This window comes from Lepisosteus oculatus, chromosome 5 (genome assembly GCF_040954835.1).
Source record: "Lepisosteus oculatus isolate fLepOcu1 chromosome 5, fLepOcu1.hap2, whole genome shotgun sequence".
In the NCBI taxonomy this organism is placed as follows: domain Eukaryota; kingdom Metazoa; phylum Chordata; class Actinopteri; order Semionotiformes; family Lepisosteidae; genus Lepisosteus; species Lepisosteus oculatus.
The window spans coordinates 5,234,005-5,255,220 of record NC_090700.1 but is presented as its reverse complement, the minus strand read 5'-3'; the positions used below and the strand labels follow the sequence as shown (position 1 = coordinate 5,255,220).

General features: G+C 43.6%; 1 protein-coding gene across 4 annotated transcripts; it reads right to left on the bottom strand.

The window, feature by feature from the left end:
- Positions 1 to 614: 614 nt before the first annotated feature.
- Positions 615 to 20,708, bottom strand: nup58 (nucleoporin 58). Of its 4 annotated transcripts, none has more exons than XM_015341542.2 (16): positions 20,316 to 20,708; positions 16,983 to 17,143; positions 16,464 to 16,502; positions 16,056 to 16,211; positions 15,271 to 15,399; positions 14,790 to 14,894; positions 14,421 to 14,445; positions 14,171 to 14,236; positions 13,621 to 13,795; positions 12,942 to 13,021; positions 12,251 to 12,369; positions 11,761 to 11,843; positions 11,144 to 11,345; positions 5,321 to 5,419; positions 2,453 to 2,551; positions 615 to 1,770 (listed from the first exon to the last, which is right to left on the bottom strand). In XM_015341542.2, the coding sequence occupies exons 1-16, from the start codon at positions 20,396 to 20,398 to the stop codon at positions 1,601 to 1,603; spliced, it is 1,791 nt and encodes a 596-aa protein (XP_015197028.1). In that variant the 5' UTR covers positions 20,399 to 20,708; the 3' UTR covers positions 615 to 1,600. The 4 variants fall into 4 exon arrangements, with proteins under 4 accessions (XP_015197028.1, XP_015197030.1, XP_015197031.1 ...); XM_015341544.2 differs by having other exon boundaries at positions 16,464 to 16,496; XM_015341545.2 differs by lacking the exon at positions 5,321 to 5,419.
- Positions 20,709 to 21,216: the final 508 nt, after the last annotated feature.

Below are 21,216 nucleotides of genomic sequence, written 5' to 3'. Positions count from 1 at the left end.
CGGTGGCACTGTGGCTAAGGATCTGCGCAGGTCCGAATCCCGCAGCCGGCAGAGGAATCCTCCTCCGTTGGGCCCAGGCTGTGTAAATGGCTGACCCTGCGCTCTGACCCCAAGCATCTCTCCCTGTCTGTGTGTCTCATGGAGAGCAAGCTGGGGTCTGTGAAAAGACAAATCCCTAATGGAAGAGATTGTATATGGCCAACAAAGTGATCTTATCTCATCTCTGATTGTTTGAACTCACAGAAGGAAAGAAAGGGACCCTGCAGGGCTTTCTGACATCAAACTTGAGTGGCTTCTGGTACAACCTTCCACACGCAACTGCAGGATGAGGCGCAAAGCCACGCTGAGAGGAGGGGAGGGGAACCCCTTGTTAAACCACCCTCTCAAAGCAAGACAACACTGACACCTGCTGGTGGGGGCGTCCCCGAGCAGAGCCGAGGTGCAGCTTGGAAGCCATGAGACCGGTAGCAATCAACCTCTAGTCTGTCTTCAATGGCTGATGGTTTAAAAAGAGCTGTACACCTTGGAGCAGCCTGTCCTTCCAGGAGCCCATTTTAACACCTCTGCCCAAAAAAGACAAAACGTAAAAAAAGATTCTCTGAAAAACAACACAGTGCACTATTTTCTTTTTTATTATTAAACATGGTTGCTCTGTAGTTGGAAAATACATGTTTACACATAAATTCTGGTACAAGTTTAGCAAAACGTATTTATCTATTTTGGTAACAAGGTACCAAGGGCAATTTACAAAAAAAAACAACAACGGCGGAGTAATTTCATCCAGGAACTAAGAGAACTGAAAACACATCAACTCAGAAAACAAATACAACACTAGAGTCTGTCGCTGAAAGCGGGTCAGTCAGTGTGGCAATGAAACAAGACGTCATCGACGCATGGAGATTAAACACAAACGATAGCCAAACACCTCACGACAGGGACAACGAAAGGCAGGTCGTGATAAATCACTAAACAAAAGTTCCCTGCGGAGAAACACAAAATTGGTGAAATATTTTACATTCCTCTGATTTTGGATGATAGGGTCGGACTCTGCAGCCCAGTTACCCTACAGAGTTGTGAGCCTGGATTGCACAAACCTGCGTTTCATGATTTTGCTGTGCCACTGAAAATCACAACGCATTAGGAAGGTGGCGGACGAAATGTCAGAAATGACTCCTATTTCTCATGAAATCATAATCTCCGTTTAGATTCTATCCTGGTAGAAAAACAATGCAGGGGAGCTAAATGTAACCTGTGACATCGCGTGAGAAATCAACGCGCCCCGCGGGCCGTACGCCGGAGGTGAATTCTGGGCCGGGTTACACTGGTCACGCCACCTTACAGAGGCCCAGCGGCGTCCCCACGGGCAACTTCAGATCGCCACAGGCGAGGCCGCTCGCTAGAACGGCTTACAGACACTGTCCCTACAAACAAAAATCCTAAAAGAAAGGAAGCAAAACAACAATCGCCAGCAAAAACAAAACAATTGAAAACGCGCCCAGTTGGTTTTTGTACAAGCCCACCCCGAGATATAAAAATAGAAATCTTAGTAACAATGTGGGTGTGATGGCCACACCTTCCCTTCCTTTTACCCCCCTGGGCTCTATCTCTTGCCCCTCTTGTTGCCCGCGGGGGGCTTCTTCAGCTGCAGCAGCGGCCCTCCTGCCCCGAAGCCCGTGGCCGGCGCGCTGGGCATCCCGAAAGTCAGCCCGGCCGACGCCGTGATCCCCGTGTTGCTGAAGTTGAAGCCGGATGTGCTGGAGCTGCCGAATCCTGGGAGAGAGGGGGGGGACACAAAAAACGAGAGCGTTCCAGACACCCCTCTTTCTAGAGCGGGGCGAGGGGACCACTCCCACGCTGCCCGTCTGCTAGCCCCGAGAGCTGCCAGCGCCAGAGGCTGAGGGGTCCCCCCAGAGGGAGCAGGAGATGTGCTCCAGGGCCTGGCTCGAGGATTTAGCTGGGGACCCTTCTGCATTGAGGGCTAAGCAGCAGGGGGGGCCTGGCCTGGCCTGGCCTGGCCTGGCCGTGAGGGCTAAGTGTCAATTCAGCACTGAGTCCTGAGCGGGAGAGAGAGTGTAATTTTCAAGAGATTTAAAAAAATAAAGGCTCAAGTAAAGCATGCCCGTTCAGGATGGGGTTTCAACGGCACTGCAGCTCTGCCATTTCTTTATCACGTACTAGGCAGAACAAACTGTTTCAGAAAATCCCATTCAGAATAAACGCCCTGCCTGCGCTCCCGGGCGGCAGCAGTTCACCGCGTGTCCATTTCTAGCAGGTCCTGCACGGGGAAACAGAAACTGCAGAGAAACACCGAAGACGGCTGGGAGGAATGGGCCGCAGAGAGCTTGGGGCGCTGTACGCGGGAGACAGATTGGGGCTTTCGGGAGGCGCGCAGAGAAGAGGGAGGGCAAGGAGGTAAACTCTGAGGGGTGGGGGGGGGGGGATTCAGACCAACCTGCACTGAGGCTCCCTCCAGAGGGCTTATTTGAAGGTGCAAATCCGAAAGAGGAGCCCCCACTGGTGACACTGCCGAAGCCGGGGCCACTTCCAAACGCTGGGAAAGAGACGAGCAGAGGGAGAGGGACCCCTCATTAAACCACACTCTCAAAGCAAGACAACACCGACACCTGCAGGTGGGGGCGTACCCGAGCAGAGCAGAGCTGAGGTGCAGCTAGGAAGCCATGACGCACAGGCCAGGCGTGCACAGTGCTAATTCACAGCACATGCAGGAGTGCAGAAATAACACACGAAATAAAACGGAGCAGTGTGGAAAAATAAGGGACACATGCCTTGTTAAGAGATACTGTCCTAAAACAAGCCTTGGCTTCCTCAAGGGCATTCATGGACTCAATCCCACTTGTAATGTCTAAGCTATAAAAAAAATAAGATCCAGTGGCTGCCTGCTGTATCTGGCCTCTGTGCCTCGCAGTATTAAAGTAGAAATCAGTAACAGTCCTGGCTATGCAGGTCAATGCTCTGCTCATGTCGCTCCAGTCTTGCTGGTGCACTGTCCCTCAGCGTCCAGAGACAGCAGAGCAGGGAGGGGCTGGAAGACCTCCTTTAGACTACAAGAGGTGGCCAGAGCTCCCGTCTTGAAAAGAGGGTTTAACTTCACCTCGGCTCCTCACTAACTTCCCTGAACAAACCGATGATTTCCAAACTTCTTAGGCGTTGGTGACTGGTCCCTGGATTAAAACAGTACCTCTTCAGTAGTAGATTAATGCAAGCTTTAAAATGCGAGTTTATTCGAAGCACACAAAAAGCCAATATCTCGGCATTCCCAGAGAAAATAAAGTTAGAGGGTAAAGCTAGCATTCTGCTGTTGCAAACTGGTTGAGGATTTACTGTATACAAAGAAGACGGGCTAACCTAACTGGAACAACTATCTAATATGAAGGGCCAAGGAGATGAGTGGGCACAGGTCGCTCAGAGCTTCAAAGACCTGAGGTGCAGAGCAGTGCAGATGGCACAGGAGAAAGAGGGGGACAGAGGGGAGAGCACTGCTCTCCAACAGGCAGCTCCCACCTGCTAGAAAGACTGAAATAGCAGCGGGGTGTGCTGATGAATTCCCCTCCGTTTCTGGATTTCAACATTGCTTGAAACTGAAAACTGAGATGTTTCCGTAACACTTTCCAAGAAACCAATATAAGAAAAAAGTACAGCCATATCATTTGACCAAACTATCCATTTGGCTCAGCTGTCCCTATTAAAACAATTGGGTTTACAGAAAATTCTCAATTTAACGGTATTTATGAACACAAACACTATAGCCCTTTAAATCATTAGATGGCTGAGATTCTTTTGTGGGCAAATTATTATTAAAGTGAGAGGTTTGTCCACTGTAGACAGGAAGAACTCATTTCTAATCCCTAATAAAAGCAAAATTCTGCAGGCAGTCTAACCCAGCGTGACCCTACACTTCAGCCTGGAACCATGTCAGGCAAACTATTTTATCATCTTATATTTGCAAACTAGATCATTAACACTAAAAGTTCAGTATGGGACTAGAGAATAGCAGCTTCAAATCATACACTGAAAACATTAAACCTTCTAATATTACTGGTGGAATAGAAAGCTGACTAAAGCACATTCATACTGCAATATTAACCAGCTGGTTTAAGGTAATGCGTGTATACATTTTTGTCTTTTGTTCATGTTTTATCAGCATCGAAGGTATAGTGGTTTTTAGTGTGAGGGTCCGGCAGCCCTAATTCTCCACTGTGCACACAGTAATGCAGTCTCTGTGCTTTTACCCTCTTCAGTCTTTTTTTCAGCTGGTGTTTTAACTCATTGACCTCAGCGAAGCATCACATTCAGCACAGTGTGGAGTACTCTGAAAGCCCACTTAAATTTCCTTACAAGTGAGAGGAAACTACCAACTAGCATCTGACCAGTTACACCCTTTCTGACAGGTTACAAATTGTAACATACCTTTTACACAACACCTTATTTTTGTTTCTTACACGTGATTCACAGTGGAATTTCCAATGAGTATGAGCAGACAATTTCATTCTATTTAGTTGGAATAGTTACATATGTCATACATCTGTTACACCAGCATCTGCTTCTGACTGCCAGCTCTCCCTCTCTGTAGAAGCCTTTTTTTAAAATACAGTACTGCACTGCAGTTTATCAGATCAGCCTGTAAAGCTGTAATCATGCTACTTCAAATCTTTGGAATCCCAGTCTTTAAAGAACACTCTGCTTAGGGGTTTCAGTTTTGTTCTTGTTCACCTCAGATCTGGATTGTGCTATAATAACTGCAACAGTGCTTCTTATACTGTAGGCTGATCATATTGTTTTGCCTATAATACACTTATTGTTTTGCTTATAAGCCTGAGTAACTCAAGAAACACCCTCTGAGATCTGGGTTCAGTGCCTCTAGTTCAGGATGTAAAACCTTCTTAAGCATATGGGGCACAGTGATAGCCTCCTCTATCTCAGTAGGATGGATGACCAGGAATAAAAAAAGACAAATTAGGAAAGAGTTATAGGTATCATTTTTAAAGGTAAGCTGATGATGTAGACTGTAGCTACTGCAATGCAGTACAGTGCAGATGGCAAGCTACTTTAAACATTTTCTAAGCTCTTTACAAAAGAAGCTGCTGTAGACACACCTGCCCTCCCCAGAAACATCCTCCTACAGGTCAGATGTTTCTCCGGAAATTGAAGTCCGGTACATTTTGTGATTTCTGCTTACAGGCCAAAAGGGATAGTGGGGTGAGGGTGGGCAAAGCTAGGCTACTGTAGCTGCATGGATTTTATTTTATTTTTTTAAAGACAAATAAGACAGATAAAACATAGAAGAAAGGTTAAAATGTACCTCCGAGGCCTGAAGAGCCTAAGCCACTTGACTGCAAGCCAGTGCCAATACCTGAGCCGAATGGCGCGCCAAAACTAACTCCCAGGGACGGCTGTGTTCCTGGCACAGAGAGATCAGAAAACGAGCCTTACTCTCCCAGTTCATCGACCACCACACAGAACAACTCTCCGCAGGAGCTGGCGGAGAACTGGGGTACCGCACAGCAGCAGGTCAACCTTTAAACTTCATATAAAGAGACCGACTCCTTAACCTCAAAACTCACTTACCCCCCCCCTCCCCCCAATTAACCTTGTGTGCAACGTCTGTTCTATTTTTACCTCATCGTGATCAAAACTGGAAACTGAAATGCAATGCCAATTTCGCCATTTTGCCCAGCAGTCTGGGAAGGAATATGAATTAAATGGAAAGGGGGGGGCTTGTTAATAATTTTCCTGTATGACTGCAAAGACTGCAAATGTTCGTCACAGAAGTGAATGTTGTAGTAAGGCACAAAAGGGACCTGCGTTCCAAAACGAAGTGTAAGCTGCTAACTGCCCCTTCTATAAGAATGCTAGGAAAGTTTAATGCATTTGGTTGGAGATCCGCCAATATTTACCACGGACCAGAAACCAAAAATAGAGAATGCAACTAGTGGTACACAAAGTTGCATTTAATATTTTTTCCATCCAATTAAGGGAAATAAATTTGACAATCAAAAAGAAACAAGACAATGGCTTTCTTTAATTGATTTATTGTCAATTTAAAAGCAATTCAATTACATTAAACATGACAAGACAGTTTGAGACAAAAACTTGGTTTAAAATTCTATCCGATTTCTACTGTTGAACAGAGTTTTGGAAGCTTCATGTGCCAAAACCGAACTACAAACACTCTCGTTATATGCATCGTTTAAAGGCACACCTTTGCTATGCACCATCAAGCAAGAGATTTAATACAGCCACACTCATCTAAACAAAACACGCCTACCAAATTTAACAAGACAAACCCTTTTGGCTTTTGGTGATGCTTACACTAGCCCCAAACTAAGCAGTTTCAATGGCTAAGGACTCAAACAGAATGCACAAAAATAAAAGTCAAGATATCAGTTAACTGGTGAACAGTTTTCATTTGGTTTCCATGTAAATAACCAATTTAAACACCATGATTTTGTTGTGATTCCAATATTTCTACTACAAAGATAAAAGCTTTCAACTCCAGTGGCAGTTCATTCCAGTCATGATACATGCATGGTCAAGACTTCAGCTGGCACAGCTAAGACTGCCATTACTTACAGAACGATGGACCTTTACTATTTAACTTGTCCAAATTGCAATAGAAAACAAAAATAATACATTTTCCCCAGAACTCGTCTTTAAAATTAAATCTGAAATAATAAGTTAAGTTTTGGAGTCCTTGCCCTTGTAATGACAAGGCTTGGTCTTGTAAACGACAGGACCTATTCACAGAAAAACAGAGCCAGCCTCAGCATGAAATAACACTGGCTGTTTTGGTAGCCAGTTACCAAAGGGAAACAATTTACACATCCTGCTTATCTTATTCTAAACCTTATGTTTTATTTTTATGTCAAAACCATTTACAGTACAGGGAAACAACACTTTACCCTTTAAGTCATATGATGTCAAAATGTACAGGCTTCAGGTCTCAAGTATTGTTTTAAATGTACTTCTTCCTTTTCACTTTGTTCTGATTTATTGAGCACGGAAAGGGTTTGAAGAATTACAACTACTGTAATTAATGCCGATTTAACTACTGCTTTAAATAAGAATTTATAAAATGTAAGATATGTGCTTTGGGATTACAGTGATCTTGCAAAACAGTCAAGTCATATAATTACTGAGCAAAGCAATGACAAACTAAAAAAAGTTTCTTGAAAGGCTAACAACACACAATTCTTCCTTGTACAGCACTGACCAATGAATCCCAGATCCAGTAATGTATAAGTTCTCAGTCACTACTTATGAGAAACACGTTTATAAATTACCTAAAATTCACAATGTCATGTCAGAAAATAAAATAACGTCACAATTAAAGTGCAAATGTCCCAGGCGTATACTGCTGAATAGTCCCCTAAGTGAAATAAGCAGATTGGGTATTCAAAATGGGATTCAGTTAGTTTAGCAGTTAATAAACCTGGACAACCAAGAACGTGGATCCCACATGGGATAGGACCCAGAGGTTTTGCAGGGTTAAAGTTCCACATGTGAACGTGACAAGGCCAGCAATGAATCAAGCCTGTGAAGACTGGCAGGGTCACTGCAGGAACTAACCTGCAAACAATCACACTTCAACTAACTGACAATTGGCACATTCTCAATCACATTAATGGAAAACAAAGTATCTCAATCTGCAGGAAAGGCTGGCCTTTTCTAGTCTAATATTGGCGCTAAACATGACGCTCATTTTAAAATCTGGGGTCCTTTATTGTAACACATTGTTCCCTCAGCAGTAACTGAATGAAATGGGGAGCTTGCCCACAGAGGAAAACTCTGGTTCTTGGTTCTGATACTCTCAGAGCAATTAGAAGTTTACACAGAGACATGTTTAATGAGTTTGTAGACAGGCTGACCAGCCTATTTAGTGCCTTATACAGAACTAGATATATTCTGGTTTTCTTGGACAGACAAAGCTTGGTCTGCTCTGCAAAACTTAAAAGCAGCAACAACAAATTGATATTTATCATCCACCACATTTCAGCAAGTAACAAGATCATTCAATCCTGTTATTTCCACTCCACAAAATGATGTACAAACACAAAACTGTAATTCCCAGTTTTTAAACCACTTTGAGAGAAAGGAGGCAACTGCTACTGCACATGAACTTGCATGTTTGATTTAGTTAATATTCTATTACTATTGGTTAAGTAGTGTGAAATGTACAAATCAGGTCAGCGAAGGACCAGATCCATACTGTTCAACTGATTCATATATGTTTTTAAAAAATGCACAGTGACTTTAACCTCTATTTATACATTATATATTATACATCAAAATGAAACAGTAAGAACTGTTGAGTTTCTGGGTATTAGGCACCAAAACAGTCTGTGCCCAACAACACCCCTAAACCACAATCAGAAGTCTCGAATACAGGAATGATTATTCATGCAATTAAAAGTACATAACCATACAAAATCTCGACAGATTTTAAGTGATTTTAGTAGTCTAGAGATCAGTCTGTAGTAAGTGCGAAAGATTACAGAAAGCATAACTTGCACTCTTTAATTCAAGAGTACAGCTCCTAAAGACCAATTGTGTTGCAGTTTTGAAAATGATTCTACTTATATCTTTGTTTGTCTTGAAAACTTTCAAAACGTGCATCTCTGATTTTTGTGGAGGCCATTGAAAGTATCTTTAATTTCGACACTACAAAAAGTTAATTTGCATATTTATGTGTTTAGACTGATTCAACCGTATACAGCTCAGCCTTCCAAACGAGGATAAGCTTGATTTACTAAACGTCTCGCTAAGACTTTCTTTTTATCGATTGTACAAGACACGACCAAAGCAGCTTCATTTCAAAATATTCTACATGTTCAATACCTTTAAAATGTAAACATTTAACAGGTCTAAACTATGGTTAATTCTACTTTTGCCAAGGCCAAACTGCAAAAATGAACCAATATTTTTAATAAAAATAAGCAGTTCAAGATCAAATCAACTCATAAAAGCAAAAAGGCCAATATTCTTGATTAATACTGCCAGAATAGTCTGCATTTTTTTAAAAATCAAAAATTGTTTAATAAATGTCCTTAACAATCTTCCCTCGTCAGTGGCTGCTTGATGCCAACATAGCTTATAATACAATGTTTCTAGTTATTGCTTAACTATAATGAACACGATAAGTCACATGCAAAATTGAACACTGATTCAGGGTGACTGTTCAATTGGCACTTTAGAATTCCACTCAAAAACAGAGCACTTTTAAGAGGCACATCACGTGCTTTCATGTAAACAAAACAGGATTACTGCAAATATGGCAGAAAAGTAAAATTCAACAATGCAATACATTAAAAACTTGTGATGGCACAAGCTCGAAAAATATCCTAACCTTTTATAGATATTACAGTAGGTGAGCACATGGAAATTACTCTACATTATTTAGTGGATGTTCCTAATCACTAAAGCACAGCAAGCTGAAAGAATGACAGGCTACACAATTTTGCTGTGCATAGTCTTGATATGAACACAGACAGCCTCACTCTGGATACCTGAAGCAATACTCTGAATGAACCCCAATGACAGTAGTTTAGATCACGTAAAAAAATAAAGTAATTATTGCTCAGCCTACCCTCCATTTCAACACCCTGCAGGTTCAAAAGTTAAAACAAAAGAGCACCTCGCAAACTATGGAACACTCCCACAGCAAATGTCAAACGAGATCAGGTACATAAGTATCTAAAAACAGGAGTCCGAGGTGGCTGAGAGCATCTTGCTACAAGAGGCTTGTTCTGATTTCTGATCTTTGGCTGCTGTTGACCCTGCCCACTGCACAGACCTACTGTACCACATCACAGGCACATGTTCACTTCCTTGTCATGTTTATTCCCCGCGATAGCTGGGGGAAAGAGGACTGCACAGTCCTGCCTCGGCTCAGGTTAGCCTTGGAAAGCAAGGCTCCTCCTTCCGAAAAGCAAAGCGAACGAGAAGACAGGGGGCTCCCAACTGGACAACAGCTGGATTGTGTTTGCTTTGCGTTTTACAACCCTCCAGCTCTGGTTATGACAGCGACATACTTATCATAAAGTAAAATGAGTTAAATAAGCGACCATGGGGTTTTCATCTGCAGGAGAACCAACAGCTCAGTACAGGTGAAACATCGCACCACTGTGCAAAAGCATCCATTCCGTAACCATTCATGATCTATGATGGGGAAAAGGAGGTTAAGCTGGATTGAAGAGACTTAAAGGTCCTATTTCAGTTACTGGAGACAGTTGCTGCATCTATTCATTGTACCCCGTCATTGAGCAAATCATTGTACCCTGGTCACCGATGCCTAAACCGCAGGCTGAGGAGAGCTCTGGTGCAGAGCCAAGAACACTTCACCACCACGTGCATCTGTGCAGACTAGTACAGCAAGACAAACAGCAACGCACAGTGCTCTGCAACTGCTTCACAGGAGACAAGAAAACACTTTCTTCCCGTTTGATACTCTATGTTTTAAGGTTGAGAGCTGTTTTTCACCACTGCGAATTTTGATCAAGGCGTTCAACAGGCTAATTCAAGTAAGGCGTGTGTAATATCGAGAGGTGATGAACGTGCACCAGCAGCCTTCACAAAAAAAAAATAAATAACACACTTGGAATCATTCACTTCACTACCGAGATTTGTTTCATTAGAAACTTTCTCCACCTCAGATGCTGGAAACAAAAAAGAAAAATAAATAAGAGCACACAGTTCACAAGTCCAGTTTGATCACCTTACAAACTATCCTGCATCTCTATGCTTATTAAAGAGCTTTAGCAAATCACAGCATTTCCACAAACTGCAACCATACAGTATGCTATGTAAGTGCATTATTTTCTAGGATGAGTCAGAGGCCAGTCAGCCACATGCCTATCCTGTATCGAACAGGAAAGAGAACTAAAATGAATTGACTGCCAGGATGATGTCCTCACTAAGAGGCGCGACTGAGGAGCTAACGTTAGTTAGCTCCCCCCCATGTAGCTCAAGAAGTAGAAAGAGCCAATTCCTCCAATTCCATACCGAACTTTTAAAGAAAGAAAAGGGCAGACTGGAAACTGAAATTGGCACAAGCTCAGCTGTTGTTTTTTTTTTTATTCCTCGATCTCACGATACATGTCAATCTATAACTTGAATGCGTTCAGACCTGTAGCAGGCTGTTGCTGCTGTGTAAGAGTCGCAGCCATGGCAACAGCCGCTGCATTCGGAACAGTGCTGAAGGGGGCGGGTCCTGTGGTGACTCGTGGGGCGCTCTCCCACTTCTTATTGGCTGCCCGCTTTGACTCAAATACATCTGTGGAGTCTTCCAAGAAGGCTTTCCTGTAGCCCAGGTACTGGTGCTTCAGGATCTACACAAGAAGGAGAAAAGGGCACACTCACTTTGGAGAAGGAAACCACCACGAACACCCACAGTACAGTTTGCTACTGTCCGCTGCCACCAAACATACCCACTAGATCATCCCTATACACCACAGTATATATGCAAAACATGTCAGCCTTCACATCCCAGAAAAACAGCCATTAAAAGTCTACATCTGCCCTGTTCACTGCTTATCTTCTGATCTTAAAATGTGGTCTCCAATAACTCGGGGGCACAGCAAACATTCTAGAAGAAACCTTCTCCTACAGGGTAAATTAAATATTCTTCATTTTTATTAACCCCCCAAAATAAGCATAGTGAACAATAATGTAAGAATGATCTGTCCAAGCTGATCTGGGTGATAATAACATGCTCTTTGCTCAGTAAAAGTTCACATCACTCACCTTCACATTCTCGTGGACAGACTGCAGCTGAGCAGCAACGGCTACAAAGGTGTGATAAAGCTTCTGCATGGCCAGAGAAAGATCTGCAAAATCGCGTAGTGTCAGAATCACACACGCAACATGGATTAAACTGAAAAAGAACAAACCTGAACTGCTCTGCTAAAACCACAATCCTCAAGGTTAGCTCTGATGATTCCTCTTTTGAGCCTTCTCAAATACCCTGTTCATAATTAATAAATAACCAAACCAATACAGATCATAAATGTGGACTGTGGATCCTTTACAGCTTGTGATAGCTCAGGATGGTGAACTAACCTGGTAGAACCTGTTTTTTTAAGAAAGCAGATCAATACTTTCACAGACAGAACAGAACTGTATGATTACAGTAAATAACCTGATGTCAGGCACTTAAGAGACTTTTGAATGAGCATTACATGCTTTCATGATTGACATCAACAGGTAGCACCGGGGTGGAGGAGATGATCATTACCTTGAGGCGTGATGTGGGAGCTGCTGGCCTGAGTCGTGAGGTGGTTTTCAAGCTCCTCTATCTGCTGCCTATATTGCTGCAGCTGCACTTCAAACTGTTCAACCAGCCCACGGAAATAGCTGTCGGGGGAAACACAAGGCCAAAAATCTTAAGTTAGCTAATACCTCCAACTCAAGTCCCACCACCTTGGACAGTGTTCCACTAAGTGGTTTTGGGCCTCAGAATGTGGTAGCTAAAGTAAGAAATAAAGGAGTAGTCCAGACCATTATGTCACCATTGTGTTCTACCCTAGAGCAGTACACATCCTTAACAACTAACAATGTCTCGGTTTCTGCACTATGCACTTCTTGCAAGGCTTACCTTTTTGTTTCTTTCACTACTACATATTCATAGTTCTGGCTGAATTATTTATTATGTTGTAATGCACAGTCTACATCGTGTGGCACTATCTGTTGTAGTGTGTCGTCTGCTGTACTGTGCATGTCCTGAGAGATCAGCACGAATAAGAATTCCAATGTACGTGTGGTAATAAACTCCTTTAATACTACCAATCTCTACTCTGTTGAGCAGCTTGGATCCAGAGTCCTGATTTTACTATTAGACCTGGAGCACAACAGCAGTCTCAGTCATTCAGCTTTACACCAGCAACTGTGCGAGACCACAGAGACTGACAAAGAGCAAGAGAACTCACTCTGCAGGTGCTGTGTTTTCATGCTGCAAGCCCGGAGGGGTCTTCTGTGTGCGCAGAGCTATATCTGCGTTCTTCAACTCCTGTGGAAAAACAGACAGAACCATTGAATTTAAAAACCATACAAGCCTCAAACCTTAAACAGTTCACCACCTACTTTATGTGCCTCAGCTCAGCGTGATTAAACTAATACAGCCACAACGTTTGTCTTAATTGCTATAATCCTAGGAAAGGTTAACTCTTTTCACAACACATATATCAAGTTTTGTTGATAATTCACACTTTTTTTGCGTACAACTCCACAATCAAATTAATGACAACTGGTTAACAAACAAACTGATGACATGAAATGGGACACTAGGGCTCTGCATGTCCATTACAGACTGCCAACTGTGCTGTTCAAATAGGCTACCTGTCAGGGCACTGTTAAGATTGCAAAGGAATGGGTAAAGGTTTATTATATGCTGAAAGGAGAAGAAAAAGGGCATGTTTTGGCTGTGGAGCTTCTTCCATTTCTTTTCTTTTTAGCAGTTCACTCATGCTAACACAGCTCCACACCCAAACGTCTTCAGCTGTTAAAGACTGCCCACTGAAACACCGAATTGAGGAGAGTAAAGGGGAACAGCTAGCTTCCTAGCCCAAGTGCCATGTGAATCATGCACTTCAGGACCGGCATGCCTACCTGCGCGGTTTCTATCTTCAATTTATCGATAGACAAGGAGTTTCTCTGCAGCCCGCTGGCACAGACAGACAGCAGCTGCTTAAGGCTCTTGATGTCTTCCTCCACCTTCAGCATTGCTTTGGAAGACATGCGGCTGATTTCCTCTTGAACTTGCTTCTGCTCCTTGACAAACTTTCTGCAGGAAACACAAAAGGAATAGGGAGTAAACATCCTGATCACACTGTGGGAATCACTTTCCACCGTAGCTTGTCCTTGATTATGCTGTGGTTTATGGGGAACTGACACCTTTTTACAAAAATGCAAGAGCAGAGCAGAAATGCTGGCAAGGAAAGGAAAGGCGAAGACTCGTGTCCGTAGCTGGACTACTTGCACCAGGGAGAAGGAGGTACATTTGGCACCCGAATGCATCATTCTTCTAGAGTCATAGCATTGCTAGCTCACAGAAGAACACCACCAAACTCTAGATCTTACAGCCCTTAATTCCTTTAAGGGTAGGTTATATTGCTATACATTTAAGTGTACAGTACGAGAACACAGTAACCCAACTTACTGAAAATTGTCCACATCTTGATAGATAACTGGAGGTAGATTTTCATCCTTTAATGCTTTACTATCCCTGAGCACAGAGAAAAACATAAATTAATTTGTAGAATACACACACTGTTCTCATAATACAGCACATCCTCGGTCTCTGAAACCCAGTGCTGGGCTACCCCAGCCTGGTCATTATGATACAAGAACCTTTCCACACCACACGTGACATCAAAAAACCATTTAAATTAAACCAACTTTGAACTTACTCTGGTCTTGCACCCGATTTATCACCTGTTGAAAAAGAAAATAGTGTTTTCAGCTTTTTAAATACCTGCAAAGATTGTGTTTTCTAGGCTACCAGAACTTACTTTTGTGCCATCACAAATGCCTTCAAGGGATAAGTGTATTGGCTTATTTATTGTTTATATTAAGTGTATTGGCTTACTGCAATTTGGCCATGAATTTGGGATTCTTTTAAGAGAAGAGTAGCAGGTTCAGGAAAACAATAAGGTTGGAACTATGCCATGTATATCTGCAAACCAATCAGATACCAAAGGACAATAAAAATGAAAACGCATTTAGAACACCACTGCTGTTTCCAGTCAAGCCTGCAGAAAGCGAAGAGGGATTCTTACTCTTCTTCTCAGAGGAGGTGCTGAAGTCAAGCCCTCCAAGGCCAAGGCCGGCAGAGGCCACCGGAGCGCTGGAGGTGGCAGAGCCCAGAGCGCCCAGGCCTAGCCCTGCAAGACACATGGACACAATGTGCTTTCAAGCAGTGTTTGAGAGAGAGAGGGGGGGGGCAATCCTCATAAGCCATTGAAGTAGTACAGAAGCACTAGCACAATAAAGGAGCTTCAGCATTCCTTCCATAATTTGTTTTGTTTGGCAAAAGGTGGCAATTGTTCTTTCTCTCCCTTTTGCTCATCCCATTCAATATACATTACATCAAAGTATAAGATAGTACACACAGGTGTACCCAGAAATACAGCGCATATGGAACGATGTTCTCCACTCACACACAGTCTTTAAGAGTAAACCTGCACATACAATATGACTTATAAACCAATCTCAGTCATAATGCCCCCATACCCAACAGCTAGGACTGGGCTATCCCACCTGTGGCAGCTGTGTTTTGGAACAGGCCAGAACCGAGACCCGCCAGAGTGGAGCCCAGCGTCAAGCCAGTGGAGCCTGGGGCAGACGTCAGGTTAGTACCACCCAGGTTCAGTGCAAAGCCGGTTGAGCCTGTGGGCACAGAGAGATTCATTCAAAAAAAGCCAGGGAAACAATAGAAAACATATACCGATGTTAAACCTAAAAAATAAACTTGTTGAGTGCAGTAACTAAATATACTCCTTTAATAAGGAGTGCTATGTAAGTGCTCAACACCTTGTTAGTCAAGAGTTTAAGGAAACACTAGTTACCTCACTGAGTGTCTCTGTGTGAGGACTGCTCTTCAGAAAATCAGACCATCTTAAAAAAAACTCAACGCACATCTCCATCTTCGAACATGTATTGAAAGTGAAGAAGGGCAGACAGCATCTGCTAATAACTGGTTAACTTGATACCTTAACTATTGTGATCTTACACATGTTCTAAAGGATCCTATAAATCAATTAGTACCTGTTTTTAATGTAACACTTCCGACCAAAAAGTTAGCATTAGGTCTGGGGATGTACTGTGCCTTACATTTACAGCATTTGCTTTTTGGGATTTTACTTGGAACGGGTAATTACATTTGCAAACAGTCACAGCAAAATTTTAAAGACGTGAACATACAAGTCAAAATAAAGCCAGCCTGCACCCCAAGCAAGGACGAGCACAGGGCACGACAAGACCAGCACATTAAAGCACAGAGCCTGGGCTCAGAGCAGCCAGCTCCAGCAGCTGGAGCCACATACCGGTCTGGGCAGTGGACGAGGCGATGCTGGAGCCTAACGTGAGGCCCCCCGGAGCAGAGGAGGTTACAAGAGAGAAGGGCGTGGCAGAAGCTGCCGGTTTGTTGAAACCCAGAGTGAAGCCGGTGGTAGAGGCAGTAGTGGTGGCTGCTGGGGTTCCTGCAGACAAGAAAAGAACAGCAGATTTAGGTTCATTCTGTACACAATGCCAGAGTGATGCAAATGTTTGGGCCTTTATATCTCGTACAACTGGGCATTAATCACGGTTTGACGGTAAGCAACACATTCATATGAAAAGAAAGACCAATACATTTCAAGCCCACAAAGCATTCAGTTCCCACTTTCTAACTAATACACAGGCTGCAACTAATAACGCTTTTGCAAAACACAGAGTGGTGACAAAAAACCCACCTAGTGTCAATCCTGTCACAGGTCCTGTTGCTGCTGTTCCTGCCAAAACAAAATATCAGTGAATAAAGAGGCAGCTTAATCTGTAGACACAGAGGCAACGGTGCCTCACATTATCCTTCCACATCTACACTGGACTTGTACATGTGTTTTTAAACACACTGATGGACGTGTCCACACTGAGGCCCGATGCAAAATTCCCACACTTCATCCAAGTGCTGAAGCTGGGAAATCTGAGCCCACGTCTTGAGCTGGTTGTGATGCATCACTGCTGAACGTCTTAGCATTTAAGAAATCCACTGTGTAGCTTTAATTCAATTGTACTCAAACCATTTCGTCCGATAACAGCCACTGATGACAGAATGCAGCGAGACATTGTATGGACTCGGTTTTCCTGAGTGTGTGAGCACTAACTGGGCTGAGAGGGCTAGGGATACGGGACAATAACCCAGGAACCATGAACATTCCTCACAGGTTTTTAACAAGAAAATGCGAGAATTTCCCGTAGCTTAGGTAGCGTACCGGAGGCAGGAGTCCCGAACGCGAACCCGGTAGCCTGTTTCTGCGGGAAGACGGCGCTCCCAAGAGACAGGGAGGAGGCTGTGGTGGTCGTCGTGGCAGTGCCCGAGGCTGTGGCAGCACCCAGAGTGCCCAGGCCGAAACCCCCGGTCCCTGTAGGGTTGCTGAAAACAATACCAAAAGAAACCTTCAATAACCAGGGCATCCACACGGTATTGTGACATCATGACAGCACGCATGCATGCACCCAGCAGACAGTGAAGCCACCATCCCTGGAGCAACTGCCACAGAATACACAAACACACACAAGACACTAAAAGGGCAACCGCCAGGTTACACCCAGTGCACTGAGACTTCAAGGACGTGGGCACAAAACAAAGCACACGGGAGGCTGGAGAAAAGTATTTCTAAATCACTTGCATTAGATCTGTGAAAGGGCTTTAAATCACTCAGAGACTAAACAGGTAAAGTAACCAACAAATAAATAAATTTCTGATCTTTGGCTGCTGTTGACCCTTCCCACTGCACAGACCTACTGTACCACATCACAGGCACATGGTCACTTCCTTGTCATGTTTATTCAGAGTTGAAGGACCTTCACAATGAGGATGTATTCACTAGACAACACTTGTTAAGTCTATACTAAAAATTCAGAAGTTTGAACTAGAAAGGGATGTACTATAAATTAGTCTCTCTATCCAATGACTGAGATACAAGAAGGACCTTAAAGTGGGGGAAATGCCATCTCCGACAAAGATAACCCAACCCCAGTATCATGTACATTAGAACACCTGAGCAAATTAATTAAAATACTTTATTAATAAGATCATTCTGTTAAGCAATCTATGTAAAAACCTGTATTTCTTAATTTTTTCCTCTTATGTCAATGCTATGCGTGACAAACACTCAAATGCAAAATTTCAGAACTATATTAGGGTCTCTGTATTCTATAATTATTGACCAAAATAACATATCAAACATTTCGGGACTTCATTTATCCGCTATTCTTAAACATTCTTTCATAATTAGGTATTTAAAAACACTAGGAAAGTTAAACGTTTTAAAATAAAATCAGTGCCACACAGAAATGACAGAACAGTCACAGGGAAATTAAGAAAGTAGCAGCTTGCAGAAATCTAGGTGAGAAAACTCATCAGACTACTTAATTTTGTCAAATCTCTGTTCTTTATGAAGTATTATATGAGAAACTAAAAAAAGTTAATTACCAGACTTAAAGGCACCTTTCACTTATTCTCTCTAGAGCAATTTAATAATAATAATAATTAATAATTGCTTACACTTATATAGCGCTTTTCTGGACACTCCACTCAAAGCGCTTTACAGGTAATGGGGACTCCCCTCCACCACCACCAATGTGCAGCATCCACCTGGATGATGCGACGGCAGCCATAGTGCGCCAGAACGCTCACCACACATCAGCTATCAGTGGGGAGGAGAGCAGAGTAATGTAGCCAATTCATAGAGGGGGATTATTAGGAGGCCATGATTAGTAAGGGCCAATTGGAAATTTGGCCAGGACACCAGGGTACACCCCTACTCTTTTCGAGAAGAGCCCTGGGATTTTTAATGACCACAGAGAGTCAGGACCTCGGTTTTACGTCTCATCCGAAGGACGGCGCCTGTTTACAGTATAGTGTCCCCATCACTATACTGGGGCATTAGGACCCACATGGACCACGGGGTGAGCGCCCCCTGCTGGCCCCACTAACACCTCTTCCAGCAGCAACCTTAGTTTTTCCCAGGAGGTCTCCCATCCAGGTACTGACCAGGCTCACACCTGCTTAGCTTCAGTGGGTTGCCAGTTGTGAGTTGCAGGGTGATATGGCTGCTGGCTTAGTACTAAGCCTAAATTTTTAAAGAAGTCACGTCTCACTTCCTGTGCATTTGGGCTCTCAAAAGCTTTCAAAAGTAGTCATGGGAAGTACCAACTATACAAATTCAACTTCTAGAGGTCTCGTGTTCCAAGGCATGTCTTTTCTTGAGGCCAGCAACCTGCCTCAAGGGAAACGAACTAGGGCACCGGGAAACCTGACAGATTTATTTCACTCAACACGCCCTGTTACTCAATAATAGAGAACAAAGAAGAAAAAGGACGACGCACTTTCACAACACCAGCAAAACAAAAAAGGCGAGAGCAGTTCAGCACCAGTAATCTTCGGCACAGAGCAACAGCGCCTTACCTACTAGGGAATCTCACAACAGCAGAAGACTCAAAAAGACTGCTGGCTGACCCTTCCTCAACCACCCTTCACTTTCAGACACAAACAGAATCGCTACACGCTCCTCACACGTCCTAGAGCCACAGTTCAGGAGCAGAATATCAGTACCTCACGTAGCGATTAATGCAGGGTTGTGTGAAGGTAAATGTTAGTACCACTACGTCAACAGCACCTCAAGCCATTCACTCTAGGTTTTGTCAGGGGTCGGGCTCATATATTTCTAACACCTGACAGTGTACACCACACCCTTCTGTCCGCATGTGAGCACATCTGCACGGACACAGACTCCAACTAATTATAAGGGTTTTCTTCTTTAGGGTGCCTGGTAGGAAATTATGCAATATACGGGGTTATATACTCAGCTTCGCAGTAGCAAAGTGCATCGCGACTTCCACATCAACCTAGCTGGAACTTTAATTACGCTTTTCCTCCAGACACACTGACTTTTCACATGGGGATGGCACTGACTTGATGGATCAAGGAGACGCACTTTCACTTTTGCTCTGATTAGCAGCTACGCAGGAAAACACACACACGTGAACAGCACACACTAAACCTAATGTCGACCAGCTCCCAGCACCCGCGCCCTTCAGTATCTTCCACAGAAAACCGAACATCTCGGACGGACCCCGGAGGATTGAATATTCCAGACCAGACCTGATCTGATCTGTGCCGCGGAAAATACCGAACCACGTGTTCGGCGCTCAAGGCTCCTGAACCTCAGCTTAGTTCCCCGCGACACCTTAGCATTCGCACTGAACAGGTTAGCTCTGCCTTCCCACTGTTCGTAGTTTTCTAACGCCTATTCCGGTGAAACACGAATATTGTATAAACCTCAGGCCAGCAAATTCTCTCCTGCTGGCAAGTTACATTTCTGAAACTTTCCGCTAATCCAAAAGGGGCAGGACATTAGCAACAATCCGTACGTTGTTAGTTCCTCTATCAGAACGAACTACGAATTACTTTTAATGGTATTGCGTAAGAAACGTGGCCTATTTAATATCACTTGTCCCATCGCTGTTCTTCAGTCAGGGAAACTGAAATCACTTACGACCGACACCACTCATTCATCACGCATTTCAAGAAGTTCTCTCACCTGGTCGCAGCTCCTAATGAAAATCCGCCCCCTGCGGTAGTAGATCCCAGGCCGCCGCCGCTGCCAAAATTAAACCCCGACATCTTCGATCTGCTACTGTATGTTACCGATGCGAGCTAGCCTGAAGCACAGCAGATCAGGGCCACAGCGTGCAAGCCCACCATTTAGAGCTGCACCGTGCACAGCTTCGCACTTGAGCCAAAACCGAACCAACGCGCTGAGCCGCCCTATTGCCGAACACCGCACTGCAGAAGAACATTTACATTACATTAACCCGAGCTGTGCCATGTCTTTTTTTAAAAAAAATATACAACATCAAACGCAACTGTTTCTATTTGTTTCCGCGCCTACACGGCAGCGTCTTCCGGCGGCAAAGACTGATGGGACGGTGGAGGACTGTGTGCCCGTGAGCGCGCACGCCCCCTCTCCCAGATCAGTTCATGAAGGTTTAGTTGCATGCCCGATTCACTACAATACTGTATTGCTAAAGCACAACGACAAACAAGAATAATCTACAACTGTTAATTACCATCTACGATGTAAAAGAAAAACGTATAAGAACGACCGCAAGTGCCTTGAAAAACAGAACAGCTCTTCTTCATTTTGCGGATTTGCTGAGATGCGTCTTACTAGTTGATCAATCGAGGATGGGCAGACACAGGTGGGATTGTATCAGACAAGCCCTCAATGAATTTCACATTTTCTTTTTTCTGCGGGTGCTGAGAGCTCAATTTAAATTTCTGGATTAGCAGCATTCTGAAAAATGTGAAAATATTCAAATTACGTCTGCAGAGTTCTATCTTCCACACATCATGATTTGGATATGACGTTAGCTATTTACGGAAGCAACTGTTAGCGTGCAGTATAAGGTATCATACAAATATACCCTATAAATGAATTG